Here is a 23,381-nt window from a genome sequence, read left to right on the forward strand (position 1 = left end):
CGCGCTGATGTTGACGCTGGCTCGCCTTTAGCATAGGCTTTTTATAAATTAAACGTGTGTTAAAACTTCACCTGGGGAAACTGACTTCACCTTCAGAGGCTCGGGGGCAGCTCAGTCGCTCCAGTCTTTGCCGGGATCCAGGGCCACCACACCGCAGCTGCCTCACTGTGTGCGAGCCAGACTGTGCGAACGCCGCTCTGCACGTTTGATGCAGGGACGTGGCTGAGTATTTGAGGGGCAGGGGGCTAAGATTACATCTACAATTTAGTATTTATTGTTAATATAAATTGTTTCAGTGTTTTAAGAAGCTTGCGGACATAGTGGCAGTTTGTTTTTACAAGCACAGTTTTTTTGAAAACCAAAGTCAGGGAACGGTCCTACAGTGGGGGTCAGCTGCCCACCCTTACCCCCCTGTAAATCCACCCCTGTCTGGGTGAACTGATTTTGTTGTATTTATTAAATCTATTGAACAATTGTGCAAGGGAAATAAAATCAGTGAAGGGAGTCAGAGTTGTGTTAATATATTTAACGTTTTGTCTCTGCATTTCCCTGCTGGATAGAGAAGGAGATAAGGCGTCGCTCCAATAAAAAAAAAAAATAAAATAAATAAACTGCTCTGCGCTCCATCCAAAATCCTCTGCAATAGATGGCACTCATTTCTTTGTCTTTTCAGCCCGATGGGTATTATAGCTTGTGCTTAACCTTCTGTTTTTATTTTCAAAGTGCTGGTAAGAGATGTCTGCGCAAACGGGATGTCTTTAAATTGTTGTTTAGTAAGTGAATGATTGTGTTTCCCTCTATGTAGACGCTGCTGGAGTATGCAGGCCGTTGGAGGATGGAGGAAGAGCCTCTGGCGCTGGTGGAGGTGTATACAGTTGCTCTGCTGAGTTACGCCCAGGCCTTTCCATACCTCTCAATGCAGTGTGAAAATGTTTCTATTGTGGTTGAGAGGCTCTCGCTGTAAGTACTATTAAAGATGTGATTAACTGCAGAAAAGATATAAGGTTAACCCCCGTAATCAACCAGCATTATACCTAATGCAACCCTGTTAAATGTATAGCTTTCTTTATAAATTCCATCAAAGTTTCAGCACTCATGTTTAATGTGTAGACAAAGATCAACATGTTTTTTGTTGATTGCCTATTTGTTTTGCAGGAGTTTTGTAGAGCTTTTGCTCTCTCTGAAGATGGATGTTCCAAATGGCTTATGGAGGGATTTCAAGTCATCTGTGCAGGTAAAGCTAAGGATTCTAAATCCATAAACTTGCTTTTCATTTACCATTCAAACTCTACCAAAACCTCGACTAAATAGACATAACCGTTAGTCACTTACCTTCTGCATTATATCCTCAAGTCATTCATTTTTCCTGTTGTGTCCAGTTTTCTAACAGTAAGATGCAGGAGAATGGAATCACGCAGCTGTCCCTGCTCTCTGCTTTGGGCCAGTATGATGGTGTTTGGACTAACAGGGTCCTTCAAGGCCTTCTGTCCAATGAAAACCTACAGACTGAACAAGGTGAGCTTCTGCGCTGGTGTTTAGAGTTCCCACATCTCAGTAATGGAATTGGTATAGCAGGATAAACTGTCATATTGTTAAAGGTGCTTTTCTGTATATTCTGTCATATCTATAATGTAACGTGGCCAAAGCTTCAAATAACGTGGTAAACATATTTCAGTGAAACCCACTTGTGCTAAAACTTCAGATTTCTCACTGTTCTGAACACTCCGGGTTCAACATTTTTTTTTTTTTTTTTTTCCTTACACTCAACTCCGTATCACATTACACGGAGCCAGGTTCTATGATTGGTCATTTGCTCCAGGCAGGCAGGCGACTGCATTGTTTACATTGTCACATGTAGCTACATGCTAAGTCAGGGAAAGCTATAATCCTGGCTGCCAATGTTGTTAATTTCTCCCCAATTTTGGGCCACATTACTACTGAAACCTGTCCAGTTGTGTAGTATTTGGTTTAAAAGCCTTTTATCTGCAATTTTCACGGTACAAAGTCCTGTTTATATACTCCGTTGTAGCCGGACACCGGACTGTACAGAGACAGCACCAGAGGAGCACAGATGCGGAAACACTGCCCAATCAGAGCATTCTGGGCTTTTTCGGGACAGGAGCTTAAAGAGACAGACGCTCCAACAGAGTGTCTAAAACAGAGGGGGGGGGGGGGAGTACAGGTGCAGCAGCCATGGGCAGTATTAATAGTAGTAGTAAAAAAGTGTTTTTTGAACATGTTCTAGTAGAAACACAAAATAGAAGTTTGAACCTGAAAATGCCATATAATGGGTCTCCTTTTAAGAATTGGGACGATGTGTAATTTTCAAAAATCAATATAGGGACTAAAGTTTGATAAAGATATTTGTCTATGTATGGGCTCAACCGGACATTGCACAGACTGTGTACTCGGGAGCTGGCAGGGTAAAAGCTGTTTAATGTCAGTTCCAACTGTTTTGGACATTTGTATTCTTTGTTTACGCACTTTCTTTAATTTAAAGAATCGCATGAGACGGAACCGATTTTTAGAATGTTGCAGCGGTCTGAACCGGCCCGGAGGCTCAACGAGTGTCCGCAAGCACAATATATGGTCCAACGACCTGGAGAGTGACTGAAGAGAGCGAGCGCGTAAAACAAAGTAGTGAATCGGAGAAATAGTTTTTTTTTTGCCGTTTCATTACCCGAAATGCAGCTGTAGCTAGTATCTCACTATCACTAACGTTATCCACATTCATATTTAGACGCAACAATTAATATCCAACTACAGAAATGTCGGCAGTTAGGCTGGAAGTACAAAGAGTTATTGTGCTCTGAAGATGATGCATCGTCTCATCTCGTTGGATTGGTGTTAACTGGCAGGTTTCAGAATGTTGCAGACTGGCGCATTGCAAGTAGCGGCAAGTTTACACTCGTCTCGTCCAGAATCTTTGGTCTGAACTGGACTTTACGGCGCTGTGACTAAGGGCGTTTTCACACATACCTCATTTGGTCCAGAATTTCGGACTTTTCAGTTTGATCCGAACCAAAATTACAGGTGTGAAACCTCCCCCGGACCACGGTCCGGATCAAAAGACCAAATTTTGGTCCAATAAATAGAGGTGGTCTCGGTCCGGACCATGGTCCGGTTCGTTTATAGTGTGAAAGCATTTTTTGGATTGTTCGGACTTTTGGACCAAATACAAGAAGCTCTGGCAGGCTATCCTTGTTACAAGACCGGGGAAGCTCCTTTAAGGAATAGCTCGGTGCTTAGTGTGTAGGCTACATGAGAGTGAGTGACGGTGAATGCGCTCAGAGCAGACAGCTGTCGGCTATCAGAGCAGAGAATACATCAGTAGTTTATTTAAGTGGTAGTAAATGTACAGTGTAGGTTTCCGTTTTGTCTCTGAATAAATTCTCCAGAAAGAAAGTTCCCGTGTCTTGCTTTTCAACATCACAACAAAACTAAAAGAGCCGCGGCAGTAGGGGAGAGCAGCAGTCAGTTGAAAAAACTCCGATACAGAGAGAGGATACGAGATGACGGGGAAGCCCGTCTACAAACCAATCAGTTATACGTATCTGGAGACGCAGCTCACGTATGTGATGACGGCAGGGCGTAGTTTTGTCACGTATAGATCTTTAGTGCGCTTGCATAACTGCAGTGTGAAACCAAAACTTACCGGATCAAATGCATACAATGTAACAAAAACATGAACCTTGGTTCGGACTTTCAGATGTGAAAACGCCCAAAGTCGAAATCAGGCTATTCAACTGGGGTCACTTCTAGTATTTATACCTAACAAGCCTATCCTTGTTTGATATTTTCACTTTCTTACTAAATTAATGCTATATTTATTTTATGTATGGTTGTGAACAGACTCCTAAAAACATGGAAAATCTATAACGACTACTAGGCTAGGCTAAAATATTTCCAGACTAGGGTAGTTCACTGAGGAGTGATGGTTAAAGTCTTTGATTACAGAAACTTCATTGTAGTATGCAATTTCCTGATTGGTGTAAAACGCTTGCAGGAAGAAAGCCCTGTTGTCAGGTAAAAATGTCACTGTCAAAGAGGCTGAAGCGAAAAGTTCACGTGGAAAGCTGCAGCTTTAATGAAGAATGGACTGATAAGTACGCATTCATTTTACCGACTTTCAGTAATGCTAAACCTGTATGCCTCATTTGCAATGAAACGATTGCTGTTGCAAAAGAGTAGAGTAGCAGGATGGATGAGAGTGCTCTGCGCAGATAGAGCAGATTGAAATATCACTTCCTACATGTTTATGCCTGTAGAACAGGTAATTAGGTATTGATAAGTATTGGCTTTTCACTCAAGAAGATTTTATTGTAGTCTTCTTACAGTAACGACCGTAGCGTTGGTTGTTATCTGCGCCAGCGGGTGTTGATAATCCTCTCTGTATCGTTCCAAATTAGGTTGGCCTACGTGCTGCGTGTTGTAACACACACAGCCTACCTCTGGGCGCGTGAATGTGTGAGAAGCTCGGACATCTGCGTGCAGAATCCCGTTTAACTTTCAAAATGCAGCGCTTGTATTCAAATGAATTGTACTTGAAGCTGCATGGCATTTTTGTTTTGTTTAACTGGTTGTTGATTAGATCCGCAATACCGAAACTAATTTGGCATGTGAATAAAGACGCAAATACAGGGGCTGGGTTTGTGCTCTCCCTGTGGAATGTTACCTGCTGTGAATGCTCGAAATGCTTATGACCAGAACACATTTTTTCCTCTTCACATTTTTTGAATTCATTATTATTTTGCAGGCCAGACTGAAAGCTTTGGCGGACCGGATGTTGCCCGCATGCCGCCAGTTGATAGCCGGTCTAGCTAATTTCATACGTGCAGTGCTTGTGTTAAAAGGGCTTGTGTTCCAGTTTGTTCGAGTAGTAAGGCATATAGTAACGGAAACCAGTCTTCACCAGTTAAGAATAGGTATGAGCTACTTTAAAGTGGCCATATTATGCTCATTTTCAGGTTCATACTTGTATTTTGAGGTTGTACCAGAACAGGTTTACATGGTTTAATTTTCAAAAAACACCATATTTTTGTTGTACTGCATATTGCTGCAGCTCCTCTTTTCACCCTGTGTTCAGGTCTCTGTTTTAGCTACAGAGTGAGACCTCTCACTGCTGTAACATCTTTGTTGGCAGTCGCACATGCTCAGTAGCTAGGTAAAATCACCTCATCTAACTAGCTGTTTGTTTCTCCAACTTCAGTAGTACAAGGCAGGATTAGCCGGGAGACTTCTTCTAAACAAGGGCACACTTCCAACTTTGCGTGGAATACCTGCAGAACAGGGACATGGAAGGAGTGCTTTTGTAGATTATGGTGAACTAATGTGTGTTGTAGCAGTGTTTTGCCATTCAGAACGAGCTAGCATGCTACGGTTAGCCACCTCGTTTCGGCTAGTGATGTAAAAAGCCCTGCCGATTTTGAACAGCTCACCAGGAGACTGAAGGCAGGACACATTCAGAAACCGTAGCTCACTCAAAACAGCATGGATGTTTTGTTTTTTTTTTCTTTGAAAAGTGTGTGTGTGTGTGTGTGTGTAAGCACCAGAGACACAAAATAACACCCCAAATCCCAGAAAAAGTGTTTTCTTTTTCATAATATGGGCACTTTAAATGCCATCATGTTTTGGAAGGAGCATTGACTATTGATAATCAATGTACCGTTACGTCTGGGTCTTGAATAGAACATGTCATTCTGATGTTATAGTGATATAAATCCTTCTGGAAAAAGTGATACTTTTTTTTTGTTTTTTTTGTTTCTTAAACAAAATATTGTGCAGTGGTTACAGATATCAATGGCAACACCAGAGGCAGAGTCATTTTGGGGTTTGTTTGTTAGAATGATTAAGTCAGTTAGTGTAGATAATTATTTTACATTTTCAGCTGAGGTAGACAGATCTTTTAGCCAGCCTGATTTGCTGGATAAGGCTCAGAGGATGCATAAGATGACCATAAGCTCTAAATTGCAGTTTCATTAGATGCAGAGGAGGAGATAAAAAATTGTTAGGCAATGAGGAGTTCAGTACATCTGCAGTCAGGGAGAGAGAAGAAGAAGAAAAAAAAAGCTATATTAATTAATTAAATTAGTACACCGCCTGTTACGTTTACTAAGTTAATTTTAATTAGTTTAGTTTAATTAGTTATCCAGACATGGATACATTTTCATTAGGGTGCTTTAGAACCGAGTTAGGTTTCTGTAAGAATAACAATGTCTGGTAGAGTTTCACTATGACACATTTACAAAGTCCAATTTTGAAAGCAAGCTCCTCATATTTAAAGCTCCCCTATTATACTAATTGTCTGCATCATATTTGTACTCTTGGTGTCTACTAGAATTGGTTTACATGCTTTGATGTTCAAAAAACGTATTTTGTTTCTCCTTTTTTTCATCATTGCATAAATTAGTCAAAATGTGCTTTATAAAACTACAATTTAAAAATATTCAGCACATATATTTCTTTTGAAAAAATATTTATTTGTATACACTGAACATTCAAGCAGACAACAAAGCACAATATAATTAAAATAAATGAATTGATAAAATAAAAAATGTTTATTTGGCCATCGTTTAGCCTCCCCCTTCTTGAATAGTCTTTATTAGGCCTATAACTGACTGCTGAAAGAATGTAACATACTCTGTGCGCCTACAACAAAAAGTGCATTGAAAAAAGTGTGGATGGACCCACAACGAATAAATAAAAGTCCGAGACATTAGCCCAGTTCTTTAGGAAGTGTTAGGTTCATAAAAGTAGCTTCTCTGCTTTCTCGCATTCCTCGTTACGAGAGTGGCATTAGTTAGAGCGAGAATGTCAGGTGCGTTGAGTAACGTGAGTCTGTGGAGTGGGGAGTGAGAGTAACTTGGCGTACGAGTGTTACTGTATGAGGGAAAAGCGAGAGGAAAAAGAGTAAGCAAAGACGATGTAAAGTGAGTAAACGGTGAACAATAAAACAACAAGCTGCTTAAGACACGGTGGCTTCATCTGTTGTCAATTCTGCAGCGCTAAAGTCTCTCACTGTCGGTGCTTGTGCATGGACCAGAGAAGTACCGAGGATTGTAATTGTTACATTTTTGTTTCTTTGACAGTTTTCACAGTGCTTCCACACTGCTGACATGTTGCATTTATTTATAAAGCATGTGTAGCATCCCTACTTATATTAGATGTGTTCAGATAAGCAGTATTGTCAGGAGGATGTGTGCTGATACATATACGATTCTCTAGTGTAAAACTGTAAGGGCTGTAGTTGTACCTGGGCAGTTGTACAGTGCTGTGAACAGTAGGATAATAATGACTAGTAGGAGAATAAAAATGTTTCAACTATAGGTGAAAACTGGCAGATTGTGCTGAATTTTTGTGCCTCTATAACTACATAATACAATGCCTGCAAGAGTCTAGGATGGTGGCGATCAGAGATGTGATCCAGTTTTAGATTTTCTGATTGTTCTGACATCCAGCATGCAGCATCATATGATGCACTGGGGTGGTTGTGTAGAAGAAAATATGACGGTGCCAAGCATTTTCGGCATTTATTTATAAGGATGGGTGTACTCCTTGTTCCACATGTAAATAAACCATTAATAAAATCTGAACAAAATGTCACATAATTCCCACTGATTTTCAGTTGAAGAGTTCCTGGTGCAGGAGGGGCTGGTGCTGTTGGAGATGAGAGTGAAACAGCTGATGAAGGAGACTCAGCTGGGCAAGGCTGCACTGCTGGCAAAGGCATGCTCGGAGTGCCCTGCCTTCCAAGGGAAGGGACCTTTCAAGCAGATGTACCTTGTCTGCCTCTGTGCCACCTCAGAACAGGACCAGCTGATGGATGAGGTAAGTGTAGCTGGACAGTTGAGTTTACAGACTTGCATTTGTATATGATAAAAAAAAATTGCACATGAAAGAGCTTGGCAAAGTGTATTAAGGATGTAATAACATGTAGTAGAGCTTCACGTTATTAGTTCAATCAAGCAGAAAAAAACGTGCCGACTGCTAGGTTTCATTTTTGGAATTGGCGGTGAGAGGAATACATCATGGATATTGTCAATTGTACTAGCTGCTGTCTGTGATTCATCCATCCACGTGTGTATATCATATCACCACCATATCGTAGCCCATGTATCTAGATACGCAATGGATCGTCCTATAAGGGAGAGATCTACACCCCTATCAAGTGTGTGTGTGTATATGTATATATATATATATATATATATACATACACACACACACACACACACACACACACACACACACACACACACACACACACACACAGAACTTTGCTTGTAATAAATTCCTCATCCACAAGATGGCAGACTACACAACAATTTGTGAGACTATCCACATAGGATGCATTTCTAGTGCATCCTATTAAGAAATATTGGAGGATAAAGCTTGTGGGCGTTTCCTGAAAAATTGATATACACTCAACGGCCATTGTATTATACTTCTTTCACACCAATGACCGGGGTTGGACAAGGGTTATCTGACCTGTCTTCAATCCTCCTTTTGGCAATTCAAACCAAGCCAGTCAACACGGGTTGATCCCTAGCCACAACAATTCGGATACGACCTGGGTCACAATCGGGGAGCAGTGCATAAATGGACTGCATTTTATTTAGGGTTTTTCTAGGCTTGACTACTCAAAGCACTTTTACATAGAACAGGCACCATTCACACACACATTCGTACCCTGGTGGCCGAGGCTGCCATACAAGTTGCCACCTCGGAGTCTTGGGAGAACGGGCAGAGCGGTGAACATCTGGGCACTTTCGCCACTGTCAGTGGACTTCGCTCATACGGCTGTTCTAATTGGGAATTAATTGAACTGCTCCACTGCTGCTCTTGAAGCTGCTTGTGAAAACCCAGCGTAAAGCACAGTGAAACAAAATCTGTTTTGTGGAGTGAACCTGTGACAACTGTGTGAAGTTTTTTAATGAACGCAAGACCATGAGGAAAAAAAAAATGGAACTTCTGAAACTAAAACTGACCATTTCGTGCCATTTCTGCCAAAAAACAATAAGCTTAGAGATGGGCAAAATGGTTTCATTAGTTAAAAGTTAAGTATCTTGACAAGTTTCTATCTTTGATAGTTTGCCATGATTTAAGTTAAATTAAATTTGAAGGTCAGTTTAAGAAAGTATTAATTCTTTTAATATTTCAACACTTATATCTTTATGTACTTACGTGCCTGCATGGTAAACATTTCAACTGGTTTGGAATTTACTGTGTCACTACAAATGATTATACTTTTCATAAGAAATCATAAGGTCTAACACCAATGTACTTTAAACCCTTGTACATGAAAGGTCACTGTAATAATAATAAGTTAAAGGAAAAAAATAATTTGATTAAAATAAGATCAAACCACTTCGTTATAGTTTTCCAAACTTAACTGCTGATTTACTGTTTTGGTTCCTATTAAAATATTTGCGTTACTAGGAATTTTCCGTGATTAAAATGTTCTGAAAGATCCACATTCCTATCAAAAACACATTAAGATTACTTCATTCACCTCTTTTATTGCCATAAGTGTATCATGAGAAATGCCTTGATAAAATAATCAAAAGGCAGTTGGGGTCTTGACCGGTCTTGAAATAAAATCCAGAGTTGTCTTTATCTGAGACGAGACGGAGTAAAAATGCGGTCGATCCCGAAACGAGCCCGAGGCCTACAGAAAGTGGTCTCGCCACCGCTCTCAGGACAAAGACCGATCTCGAGTACAACACTGGTTAAAGGGGTGGTTCAGAATTTTGGACATAGGACCTAACCACCGATCAGTGGCGACCGTTTTCAACACTTTTCATCCAGTCCTTCCAGTTTCAGAGTTTGCTGGCGCTAGGCTAGCGCAAGTCAACAGTATCTGCTAGTCTTATCCACTCCACAGTAGACCCGAGGCAAATAAATTATAACGCCAGACTATCAATGTAAATGTCTGTGTTGATAGAATAATGTTAGAAATAAAACTACCCTTGCATCACAATGATCGCATTACATTTTGAGGGACTAGTTTCTCAACAGCGGCGGAATTTTACTTTGTTAGTAGTACTGCGCCGAAAAGTAAACGGAAGTGCACTACAGTCGGGACACCTACCCCTTTAACACTTTATTTAAAGCTATAGTGCGCAACTATTTGATATTGATGAACGTCCGTTACATTCAAGTTATTGCCAATTGAGTTGATACAAAGCTAATTAAGCCTATCAGCTCCACAAAACTCTCTATTTCTCAGTATTGCTATGTTTACAAAATGGTGTAGTCCGTTGACTTTCGCGCGCAGAAGCTCTAGTGATGCGTTTTACGTCACAGCTGACAAAGGACAACAGCAGCGTTCAGCATTGGAGACATACAAGAGGACATAAAAATTACAAGATAATTACCTTTTCTAAAGATGTTCAGTTTGTCCTTCTTTCACAATTACTGTACCAGACTTTGCATATTATCAGTTATTTGCATTACATGTATGTTCTTCACCATACGGTTGCCTTGTGCATCATATCTTTTTGATTGTGTCGTATCCTTTCTACATTTGGATATTACACATGAAGACAGGTGAGATTTAGCCCTTTCCATTGAAAACCTACCACAAGAAAATATGCATTAAACTTTAACCAGATCCAGCAATTGGCCCTGAGAAAGACTATTCATAGGGTCAAGGTGTAATAGATACTATACACAGTACAAAATAGATAAATACTGTATTTACTGCAGTCTATTTAAAGGTATAGTAATGATGTTAATCCAATACACTTTGTCAAATTCAGTGAATATCGGTCACCTAGCTCTCTATTTTCTGTGTGCGCTGAAAAAAAATCCGCTGTTAATACACATCCCTGGCTGTATAAATGGAAAACAAACCAGCAGTGCACGAGCCACAAAACACTATTTCAGCCAATCGGCAACATGTGGCGTCAATTGATGGTAGGGGGGAGGCAGCATTTGAATGTGCCGGCTGGCCAGTAGTTATCTGTCCGTTAATCTGGGGGGCGGAGTGCGGAGTTTCTGAAAGGGGTGTTGTATTTGTTTGGCAGTTGAGTTCAAACATCCAAAAATGTTGCACAGCATCGCTTACTACACCTTTTTAGAGATAGTGATGCTGCTAATAAGTCCCACATTATACTTCACATGCTTATGTGTACATAATGTGAAACAGCCATGCTGTGTGTGCACAGTAATCCTTGCAAACCCCACCCCGAAACTTAGTATTTCTACAAAGTACTACCCTCCGATCAGGGACTTTTTTGGGGGGTAAAAAGGCCCTGAAAAGGTCCCCAGAACTTAATTTAGATCCTGGTCCCTGCCGTTGAACCACAATGAGTTCCTCAAAAGGTTCCTAGTCCCTTGGGAGATTTCCTACGGCTATTGTCATGTTCAAGAAACCAGTTTGAAATGATTTGAGCTTTGCAACGGGGTGCGTTATTCTGCTGGAAGTAGCTATCAGAAGATGGGTTCACTGTGGTCATAAAGGGAGGGACATGGTCAGCAACAATACTCAGGTAGGCATTTTAAACGATGCTCAATTGGTACTAAGGTGCCCCAAAGTGTACCAAGAAAATATCCCCCACGCCGTTACTACACCACCACCACCACCACTAATCTGAATCGTTGACCCCATTGACAAAGTCTACATGCCTACATGTATTGAGTTGCTGCCATGTGATTGGCTTATTAGATATTTACATTAACAAGCAGTTGGACAGGTGTACCTAATAAAGTGGCTGATAAATATATTGTTTTCCATTGAAACCTACTGACTGTATACATGGCATCTATCTGTACAGCTTTCAAAGGAGGATTGCCGCGATGCATTAGAGATGATCTGCAACCTAGAGTCAGACGGAGACGAGAGGGCAGCTTTCAGCTTATGCTCAGCCTTTCTGACCCGACAGCTTATCCAAGGAGATACGTACTGTGCTTGGTAAGAAAACACAAGCCACCCCATTTGAATCATTTGCACATACTCAGTATGTAGTGTTCTTGACCCACACTCAGTGTCATTTGCTGCTCTTCTATTATGTGTTTGTCATTGTGTTTCTAAATGGGGTAGTATTTAGAGGCCGATGGTCCGTATGAGCCTGAGTAGATGAATCAATAGATATTCAGTGATGTTGCTAAGTATGTATCCTGCGTCTGACCCATTACAATTTGAAACAAAGCTTTAAACTACCGTCTTTTCCAGAGGACATACCCGTGGTAAAAATAATGGTAGGGATGGGGCGCCTGGGTAGCTCACCTGGTTGAGCATGCGCCCTGAGTGCAGAGGCTTGGTTTATGCTGCAGCGGCCGCAGGTTCAGTTCCAACCTGCGGCCCTTTGCTGCATGTCATTCCCTGTCTCTCGCCCCCTTTCCTGTCTTTGGTTGTCCTGTCTAGTTAAGGCCTAAATGCCCAAAAATAATCTTTAAAATAAATAATGTTAGGGAGTTCTCTACCACGTTTTGCTGTCATTTATAGTCACACTAGCTTCTCTGCGTGTTTGAGCCAAGGGTGGGGCTCAGCTCTTTCACACAGAGCAGACAGCAGGGAGGCAGGCAGTAAATCACTGGCAGGAGAATGTCATCCTCCCTCTGCTGCTTACTTACTACTTACTTTACGATCTTAACTTTATTAATGAAAAGAACTGGTAAAAGGTATTGATAGAGAACAAACTTGGTAAAGGTAAATTAACTAACATGGCCACTGCTGGAATATAACTATAACCATATAACATCAAACACGATTATTTTTTAAAACACAAATTTTGTTGGGGACCCACTCAAATGACCACCCGTGGGTCCCGGGGACTCGCTACACTGAAAACCTATCGACATCACTGGATATTATGACGATACATGGGCAATGAATTCCTTTCTTTAAACCAGGGAGCTCACTCTGTTTTGGAGCAAGCTGTTGAAGCGATTGGAGCCATCGGAGCAGTCCTTCCTCGACCGATGTCGCCAGATGTCCTTACTGTCCAAAACTGTCTACCACGTCCTCTTCCTCATCAAGGTCATCCAATCAGAGGTCAGCAAACAGTCAGCTCTTGTGGTATTATCAAAAAAAAAGTTATCACCCTTTGACTCTAAACTATCATGTATTACACTCCACATAGATTTCAATACATTTATTACATTTGTGTAATTACATCCTGTGTTGCCTTTTACATTTAAAAAAAATATTTTTAGTATCAAATGATCAATGCATGTAAGCTTGAAAGGTGGTTCTGTGTGTATAGATAAGGCACAATTCTTAAAAAGCATTTTTCGTAAATAAGCGTTTATTTTCTTTTGTGACCAAAGCAAATTATTTCTTTACACTATTGAACATTGGCCTCATATTAAACATTTATTAAAATACCAACACGCACAACAACATACCTCCACATAAAAAAAAAAAACTATAGACTATACATTTTTCAAAACCACCTTTCAGGTCTACAGGGAATGAGTTTTTTTAAAACTAAAGAGATTCTGGGTGGAGTACTCCTTTTTTAATGTACTCAAAATTAAGATGTGTACAGTGTAAAATGTTTAGATTTTGATACCATGATTCATTTTGTTAGTGATGTTAGAAATGATCATCTACCAGTAGCTATATGTCAGTAATTATGTGTTGTTGCTGGTAACTTTGCTTTGCTAGACAGTTTATTGACTCTATTTAAATAAAAAATAATCTTTTGCTTTTATTAATTGTGGAAGAACCAGGTGCTCCGTGTTTGGCAGCTTTAAATTACTCGGCTTCCTCTTTTTCATAGATTGACAGCGTTGGACTTCCAGTGTGCATCGAAATGTGCATAAGGGCTCTGCAAATGGAATCAAATGATGGAAACACAAAGGCCACTGTGTGTAAAACTATTTCCTGCCTGCTTCCAACCGACCTAGAAGTCAAGCGAGCCTGTCAGCTGACAGAGTTCCTCCTGGAGCCCACAGTAGATTCATACTATGCTGTGGAGACTCTTTACAATGAACCAGATCAAAAAGTAGATGAGGAGAGTATGCCTGTTCCTAACTCTCTACGCTGCGAGCTCCTGCTGGTTTTTAAAACCCAGTGGCCTTTTGACCCAGAGTTCTGGGACTGGAAAACACTTAAGCGTCATTGTCTAGCACTAATGGGTGAGGAAGCTTCAATAGTGTCATCCATTGACTTGCTGAATGATAATGAGGACCCCGAAGAAGAGGAAGACTTCCTCAGTCAGGAGGGGTTCATGAATATCCCAGAGCACATAGTTAGCGGCACCTATGAACTGAACGATGTTACAGACAGGAAACAGAAAAACAGAGAGATGAAAAAACTGAGAGAAAAAGGTTTTATATCTGCCAGGTTCAGAAACTGGCAGGCATACATGCAGTACTGTGTGCTGTGTGACAAAGAGTTTCTCGGCCACAGGATTGTACGCCATGCACACACTCATCTGAGCGGTGGAGTTTATAGCTGCCCTATATGTGCTCAAACCTTTACCTCGAAAGACACATTGATTCCCCATGTAACATCACATGTTAAACAGTCATGCAAGGAAAGGCTTACTGCCATGAAAACAAACAAGAAATTGACGGCTGCCCCTGTTATTGCAGCATTAAAGGCTAAGACGGAAAACAAACTTCATGAAAATGGTGATTCCTTAGGGCAAAATGGGGCAGTGAGTCAGATTGTTCAGGCCAAAGTGACTAGGTGTAACACCGAGAGTAGTGAGGACAATGTATGCCCTGTTGGAAAATGCAGAAGAAGCTTCAAATTTTTCAAAAATCTCATTGCACATGTTAAAGCTCATGGGGACAATGAGGAAGCTAAGACTTTCCTTGAAATGCACAGCAAAAAGGTTGTTTGTCAGTACTGCCGCCGCCACTTTGTTAATGTCACCCATCTTAATGATCATCTACAGGTCCACTGTGGTGTGAAGCCTTACATCTGTATACAGTTGAACTGCAAGGCAAGTTTTCTCTCCAACACCGAACTCCTTTTACACAGGAAAACTCATTCTCTTTTTAAGGCTAGATGCATGTTTCCAAATTGTGGAAAGATTTTCAATGAGGCCTTCAAACTCTATGACCATGAGGCACATCATTATAAAACTTTCACTTGTAAAGTTGTGGACTGTGGAAAGGTATTCCATTCACAACACCAGCTGGATTTGCACCATGGAGGGCATGCCACTCAGGAAGAGGAATTCCCAACTTCTGAACAGATCTCGCAAAATATGCAGCCTGGCCCTTCACTCATTGAACAAATGCTTTCCAATCACACTCCAATTAAAAAAGAGGATTCTCAAGAAAACTGGAGCAATGAGAGTGCTGGTAATTTAAAAAATGAAAGGTTTCCACTGTCCATTGAGAGTTTGGTGAAATCTTCACCGGTGGAAGGACGATACAGAGTCAAACATGAACCACAAAATTCCCCTTTCTCATCCACCAGTCAGACACAGAATTTGATTAATTCTGCGATTCGGCCTGTGAATTCTCACTTTTCTGATCCTAATAGACACAGACATGGTGTAGGTGGTCATTCTTTTGATAACATGAGACCACCCCAACAGAATCAACCAGTATCTCCATTTGAACCTAATTTGGGTAACATGTCACACAGCTGCAATACAGATGTGTTGCAAGGCCAGCCACGAATGTTCCCCAGTAATGTAAATGCAGGATCAAAGAGTTTCAACTCTGACTGCAACTTACCGTTGTTAGAGCAGCGAGGGCCAATGTGTAGTAGCAAACTGTTAACATTAACACCGCCCCATAACTCCATAGAGCCAGCAATGTCACAACCACTTCCTCCAACAGTAACCCCTCTGCCACTTACTGGGAACAGATCAGAGAACTTTGTGACATCCTCAACTAGCACAGGTCCCCCTCCGGGACAGAGAGAGCGATTTCACTGTGCATTTGAAACGTGCACAAGGCACTACTGCTCCTACCGAAGTGTTACCAAGCACATGAAAACGGTTCATCCAGATTTTTATGAGCAATGGAAAGTTGCTCGAACTAAAATCAAGATAACCTACGCTCCAGCACCCAGCACATCATCTGTTGGACATCTTAGTTCAGTCGCCTCAGTTCAGAACCAGCAGGGCAACAGAGTACCAGTTTGTGGAGTTCAGAGGCAGAACATTATCCAATCACCTCCTTATAGTAGTATGGGTACAAGCTCAAACTGTACTGTTCTACATTCCCATTCCTCATCAGGCCAAACCGAGACTGCTTCACTTCTGATGGAAAGTGTTTTAAATCCAATTGTTCTCTCTCAGCTAGGAAGTGATACAAATCAAATAGCATTGCAGTCCCAAGTTTCAGGTAGTCAAAATTGGCACTTACCCCCTGGGAGTGAACAAGTTCAAAACTGTGGTTCTTCCCAAGTCATTCCATCTACCATGCAAGTGATGCCAGAAGTTGATTCTACTAGTGCTGTTCTGCCGCTTAGTGTCCCATCTTGCTCTATGATTGGCTCAACAATGAACAGACCAGCAGAGTGCCTGCAGTCACCACTTAAGGAAAATGGACCTCTGCCAGCTTTGCCCTTGTACATGGATGGTGCTACGAAAGTGTCTCAAGCTAAAAACCTTATTCCGCCATACACATCACCGATGCACAGCAGTTTAGTTTCCGGTTCCAGGGCACCAAAAAAAACGAAATCAATACAAAAGCATATGCAGTCTAATTTTTCCTCTTCAGACAGTGCCAGCCAAAAACACAGTAATAACCAACCTCAAAATGGCCCCATCGTCTCTGAAAACAATCCTGAAAATCAAAAGCGAGCCACAAGAAACAAAAGGACCAAATGGCCAGCTATTCATAGGGATGGCAAATTTGTTTGTTGCAGGTGTTTTAGAGAATTTGGTAGTCCCAAGTCCCTCGGAGGCCATTTGTCCAAGCGTATAAACTGCAAACCATATGAAGAGTCGGAACTGAACACTGACCTGCCAACATCATTTCTTGACCTTCTCAATTCCGAGCAAACAGTTGGCACCGCTCAGCCACCGTTGTCTTATAATGCTTCTGCTGTTTATCAGGAGAAGCCTCATCAGTCAATAACAAATGTTTCAGCTGCTTATCAGGAGAAGCCTCATCAGTCAATAACAAATGTTTCAGCTGCTTATCAGGAGAAGCCTCATCAGTCAATAACAAATGTTTCAGCTGCTTATCAGGAGAAGCCTCATCAGTCAATAACAAATGTTTCAGCTGCTTATCAGGAGAAGCCTCATCAGTCAATAACAAATGTTTCAGCTGCTTATCAGGAGAAGCCTCATCAGTCAATAACAAATGTTTCAGCTGCTTATCAGGAGAAGCCTCATCAGTCAATAACAAATGTTTCAGCTGCTTATCAGGAGAAGCCTCATCAATTGGTAACAAATGGGTCAACAGCCACAAAAGATTACCCTACCCCTAATTATTCACAAGACATGCCAGTATATGGGAATGGTGAGTCAAATGATGACATTCTTAAACAAATCATGACTGAATCCAACATGTCTGATCTTTTTGTGAACACACCTGCTCCCCAGCCATTATTCCGAAACCGCTGTGTTCCCTATTTAGCTGGGGAACGCCTGCCGGGGAGCTCAGTCATACAGCATACAGAAAATGTCCAGCTGAAGCGAGAGGACAACTCGTATAACGCAGCCCATTATCCCCAGCCTAGCCTTGAAACATTTGCCAGAAGTGAATTCCCTGACCCACTTCTTTCTCAAATTCTCAAAGAAACCCCCTCCTCTTGTGTTCCTGGAAGTTTTCCCACAAACCACAGTGAAGGGTATCGCACTGAAACGACCATTCAGACACCAGATTCAAACGCCTTGACTCAAACACTGTTACCTGATAGTCAGCTAAGTCCAGCAACAAGTGGCAATCGGGCTGAGACGCAAAGGAAGACAACTGAGCAAGAAATTAAAAAGAGACTGCGGGAGCAGATTTTGGCTGGCGACTTTCAACGTAAAAACAGCTTATGCCATTTAAGCAACACTGATTCAAATGCTAATTCAATAAGTCCCATGTCTTTTGGCCCAATGTGCAGTCCTTCCAATAATTATGGACTTCATCAAATGTCTTGTGACGCAAAGAGCGACTCTGCTAGTCAAGTCATTCAAGAAGAAAACTCGACAATCATCCCAGAAACCTGTGGCGAAATGGAACAACTACTGAACACGCAGAGCTTTACTGGTTTCAGAGAGTCCTCCACCTTGCAGAAAGAGGGATGGAGCCCCACAGACGTCCTGGGCAATGATGCAGATTTTGAGCCCACTCAGTTATCTGCCTGCCAGCAACGGTGGATGACAGAAATTCAAAGTGCATTTGAACGGCTGGACTTGGTCAGAGAGATATCTGATCAGACGTCAGCTTTCATGAAACAAAAAAGCAATACCATGGAACAAAAAAGCAATACCATGGAACTAAAAATCAATGGTACAAACAGCCAGAAGAAATCTACAAAGGACTTTGTCAAGCCGTTTGCTTGTGAGAATGAGAACTGTACATTTAGTTCCATGTCAGGTGAAGCGCTTTGGAAACACCTCTCCAAAACTCACAGCTACACAATTGAGATGGTGAATGTGGTTAAAAAAAGGTATGGCCAATATGCTCCTTTCAAGTGTCAAAAATGCAGTAAGAGATTCACTCGTAACTCAAACCTTCGCGCTCACTACCAGTCAGTTCACAAATTATCAGCTGAAGAAATCACAGAGCTAGACACGAAGCGCAGAGAGGCCAATGCTGCTGCATCCGCTGCTATTAGAAGTGGTCTTTCTCCAGCAGCTCAAACCACAATGGCTGCTCATTCATCAGTGGAGAATGAAACCCCTCGGTGTTCACGCCAAGATGCAGTAAAACACGATTACCCGTCACAGGCATTTGTATCACTTACTGACATGGACGTAACCAATCAGAAAATTCAAGTTGACAATCGCTCCACGGTTATTCACCCCTTGCAATTAGCTCCCATACACAACCAAGCAATGACTCCACCAGTACAGGCCCATACCTCCACATCAACCTTTCAGTCAGTACAAGTGGGGATAGCAGCACAACAGTGGCCACATGGACTGCAAAGAAACTTGTCCAAGGTGCCCACTCAACACGCAGGTGGTCAGCAAGTTGGAGCCCATTTCCCCGAAGTGTCAGCTCTTCTCACCCAGGCTCTGTCTGCCACACCTCAAGCTAATGGGCCTCCTTCTCTTGGCAAACACAAACAATCCATCAACAAGCCAAGCCTTGACATAACCAAGAAGACAAAGGAGAAGAAGCCCAACTCGGGTGACGCCAAGAGCCCGTACAGACCATATCGCTGCGTTCATCAAGGTTGTGTGGCAGCATTCACCATCCAGCACAATCTTATCCTCCACTACAGGGCTGTTCATCAGTCTGCTTTGTCAGCATTGGAAGTAAACAAAGAGCAGGACCAGGGTGAGGGACTGGATGAAATAATGGACCAGGATGAGGAGGAGCCAGCGGCAGAGATCCCCCAAATTTCTGAATTCAGATGCCAAGTCAAAGACTGCTCCCGAGTTTTCCAAGAAGTCCCCAACCTTTTGCAGCATTATCTTCAGCTGCATGAATTCAGTCTTGATAAGGTTGGCAATCTCTTGTCGAGCATCAAGCTCGGCAAGTTTGCTTGTAGCCACCAGGGATGCACAGCATCCTTCACTGCTTTCTGGAAGTATATAGCGCATGTCAAAGAACAACATAAAGATATTAAGTTGGCCAAACCTGAACAATTAATTGGCTCCTTCAAGTGTGAAATTGAAGGCTGTGACCGTTCGTATGCCACAAAGTCAAACCTGCTCAGACATGTCATGAAAAAGCATCAGGACCTGTACCAGCCTAAACTAAAGAATCAACAGATAAAAGATCGGATTAAACAGAACTCAAAGACTTTGCATTACCAAATTACCAAGACAAGTAATGGGAAGGAAAACATTGAGAGCAATAAAAAGATCCTACAGAGACGAAGTGAGACAAAAAAAGTTAGCAAGGCAAAAAAACATCACTGGACTAAATATGGCAAACCCTCCTTGAAATCTAAAGTGGAGGCCTCTTCAATATGCACTAAGAAATTTCCTCTACAATACCCATGCATGATTAAAGGTTGTGAGTCGGTCATGAAGTCTGAACGGAGCGTATTAAAACATTATGTGGGACACGGACTGTCAGAAAAGTACCTGGAACAGCAAAGGAGTCACTTCATATTCTGTAAAAAGTTCCCCAGGCAGAAGTGCCGCTCCATCAGGAGTGACGATTCCAAATCGGACAACACCTCTGACCTGTCAGACAACGAGTTGACAGCAGACACTGGCCTGGAAGGAGAGGAATATGGATCTTCAAAGCCGGTCCTACGCAAAAGAACCGCCGCTGGGTCTCCTGCTACATTGTTCGACAGCAAATTATCAAATGATGAAAGCTCAGATGGCTCTGTGGTGCTCAAACGCAAACGAGGACGTCCGCGAAAACTGATCGGAAAAGTAGTGAAACGCAAGAAAATCCCACGTACGACCAAGATGGACGTGGTTTACAGCAGGGACGATGAATCGGACTCCTCTTGCCCTGCAATAATCCAGGAGATGACTGAGCAGAACGCTCCACTGGCCTCTTTTAAACCAATGGGATTTGAAATGTCTTTCTTAAAATTCCTGGAACAGTCAAATACATGTGAACATCCCTTGATGAGGAAGGTTGACGTACCAGAGACATGGAGAAAAACACCCAGTCTGAACACAAAGGACACCTATGTCAGGTTCAACAACCCTCAGAATTTGAAATCACTTTGTAAAGTCAAATTAATTATAGACGGGGCCTTTTCAAGTGTCACCGACCTTATGTTAAAACAGCTGCAGGACATGCGGCCCACAGTAGTATTGTAACAAAGAACTTGTTTTTTGTAAAGCAGAATCTCAGGACTACAATGAGTATAATCTGCTGCAGACTGGTGCCCTACGAATGAATATTTTTTACACATCCAGGTATTAAAATAAGGTTGTTTTGATTCATACTGTAATATCTGTACAATTTGTCTTTTTTATGGAAAAGTATATTGCATGTTTGTATGTATAGACTGATAAGTCCAATGTACCTGAACATTCAAATATGACATTGTTTTGGTGTCTTAATTATCCCTGTGGGACTTGCAGACAAATAGACTTTGAAAAGGATTGTGTGTGTATTGTGTGTAGTTTGTGATTCAAAGATGTTGATTGTTGTGCATTGGTTATATAGTCTGAAATGACCCACTGCCACCAGCAGTCTTACTATTAAATGAGCTGTTTTTAAAAAGTTCCAGTTTAACTTGTTTTTTTATCACTTGCCATTTTATTTACTCTGGAGCTGCTGCATGCACACTGAATGGAAAATGATTTTTGTGGAAGTTCTTGAATTATTAAAAACAAATGGGCTCTGTGCCAAGTTAAATGATTTCTGGAAAAAGGTTTCTTTGTATTAAATAACAGTATTTTGAAAGTAATTTTGAATGTTAAATGCAAATTTTGCATTGCTGTCAAGCCATTTTCACATATGAAACTATTTGCACACAATAGGGGATTGTCCGTGTCCGACGCGTTCTCACTTATTGGAAATACTTTGTTTGGTTTAGACGAGCGGTGGCGCTGGGCAGAGCATGCAGCAGACAGGACTGTGTCACAGAGTCGGTCATAAACAATAGTCACTTAATGTTCTTGAATTTGTCTGACGATTTAGGCATCTCTCCAGTTAGACATTTTCGGTGCCGTCTTCATGTAAATTGCCCTCCTCCTTTTCCCTCAGATGTTTGTTTTCTTCACACTTTTTTTTTGTACTAGGGAGCTTGCAGGGTAAAAAGCTGGCCGCGTTCTCACATACACCGTAACCCGGGTTGCAATGTTATGCTATCCTATGCTATAGGGCAAATGCGTACCGTCAATGTACATCTGTTAAAAGTGCTGTTTTTGCCACAGTGTCTGACTACATTATTGAAAGATGAAGAAGTTGTCATTCTCCTGCAGTGCTTTGTGTGTAACTTACTCCTGGTAGGTCAACAGTAACTTTAGCTAATAGCATTAGTTTATCTATGCTCTGTCTGCAGCTCTCCACTCTTTAAACAGCATTTTCCTTTTGGGAAATGTGCTGTAGGATAGTATATAGGATTTCCTCTCCTCTTTGGCTGGCAGTAGTCATCCCTGGTCAAAATGGTCACCTGCGACCCAATGGTCTGCAAGGCGCCGTGTATGGAGTATTAGGATCCATTTGTAGCTGTAGCACAGCTAGCCTCAACTTCAGCCTGTCTGTATCCAAGGTATACAGTATTAAAGCTGTGCAAAGTGTAGCTTAACATTTCGTCGGCCACTTTTTGGAAATGCGCAGTTGAAAATCTTTAAGACAACCCAAAGCTATGCTTTTCTGCACTTCAAAACGACAAACTTTTCAAAACTCCTCTCTCCTTACTCGTGTTCCACATCCATGGTTCCACACTGCCGTCTTCTGGAAAGTCACCATGCAAGATTTCAGAATTAGACTTTGCCATCTTCCCCATAACGTTGTCCGACACTTATGATAACAATCGGAGCCTGTCGGTGGCGAAAACAAGCACTCTTACTAGTTGTGCATTGACGTGCCTATAGGATTACATTGCAGCCCGGTTTGCAGCTGACAGTTGCAGCTTTTTACAGCAAGATTTTTGTTCACATTAGTAACTTAGACAAATGCATGGGAAAATGGAGTCAAAGTTGAAATATACCAAAATAATCCTTTAATATGTTTACAAACAATACAATTATAGCATTTGAATAGTATGATCTAAAATGTAACGGTCACAATTCTAAACAGAAACTACACATATACAAAGATAGGCTAACTAATCTTAAAGAATATGTTTTGTGGCTTTTATTGCCTTTTGTTTATAGGACAAGGACTGAGCATCTGTGCATGGGGGCGCACGCTCAACCACGTGAGCTAACCAAGCGCCCCAAAGGCTAACTAATCTTAATTTTTATGCTTCTCATTTAAATGAAATTCTTTCACATGCGTCACACACACACACACAGATCATTGTTAAATATTGCTTTATACAAAATAAGGTGAAGTCACTTCATCCTTTCAAGGAAACCAATCGATGTTACCAAATTTTGGAAAAACCTGTCTGGAACCATAAAACATTTTCAGCTCTAACTGACTTTCAGAATAAACACAATCTGTGTTTCTGTGAGGTAATATCAATTGGCCAGTTTCCACAGCTAATAGGAGGCTAACAGATCTTTAAGCACATACTGCCCGTTGACCCCGAGTTTGGTTGTATATAAAGATGGATGACATGACAGCTTCCCAAAAGTGAAGCCAAAACACCCTGGTGGCTGCCTGCAGCATAAATCCTAATCCTGTCCCCTCCATGTTAGCAGATGGGATATGGGCAAAACTAAAACTTAAAAATTGAACTAGCGTACATGTCAAATACATTTTCCCCA

At 41.5% G+C, this 23,381-nt stretch overlaps 1 protein-coding gene across 1 annotated transcript in view; it reads left to right on the forward strand.

Moving 5' to 3' along the window:
• znf292b (zinc finger protein 292b) overlaps positions 1 to 21,222 on the forward strand; it is a 33,125-nt gene extending 11,903 nt beyond the window's left edge. Inside the window, exons 2-8 of the mRNA XM_078274053.1 lie at positions 806 to 960; positions 1,156 to 1,234; positions 1,380 to 1,515; positions 7,625 to 7,827; positions 11,775 to 11,911; positions 12,853 to 12,994; positions 13,725 to 21,222. Of these exons, the coding sequence (XP_078130179.1) occupies positions 806 to 960; positions 1,156 to 1,234; positions 1,380 to 1,515; positions 7,625 to 7,827; positions 11,775 to 11,911; positions 12,853 to 12,994; positions 13,725 to 20,813 (7,941 nt within the window). The 3' untranslated portion in view covers positions 20,814 to 21,222. The remainder of the gene's footprint in view (positions 1 to 805; positions 961 to 1,155; positions 1,235 to 1,379; positions 1,516 to 7,624; positions 7,828 to 11,774; positions 11,912 to 12,852; positions 12,995 to 13,724) is intronic.
• Positions 21,223 to 23,381: the final 2,159 nt, after the last annotated feature.

Source organism: Sander vitreus, chromosome 18, assembly GCF_031162955.1.
Source record: "Sander vitreus isolate 19-12246 chromosome 18, sanVit1, whole genome shotgun sequence".
Classification (NCBI taxonomy): Eukaryota; Metazoa; Chordata; class Actinopteri; order Perciformes; family Percidae; genus Sander; species Sander vitreus.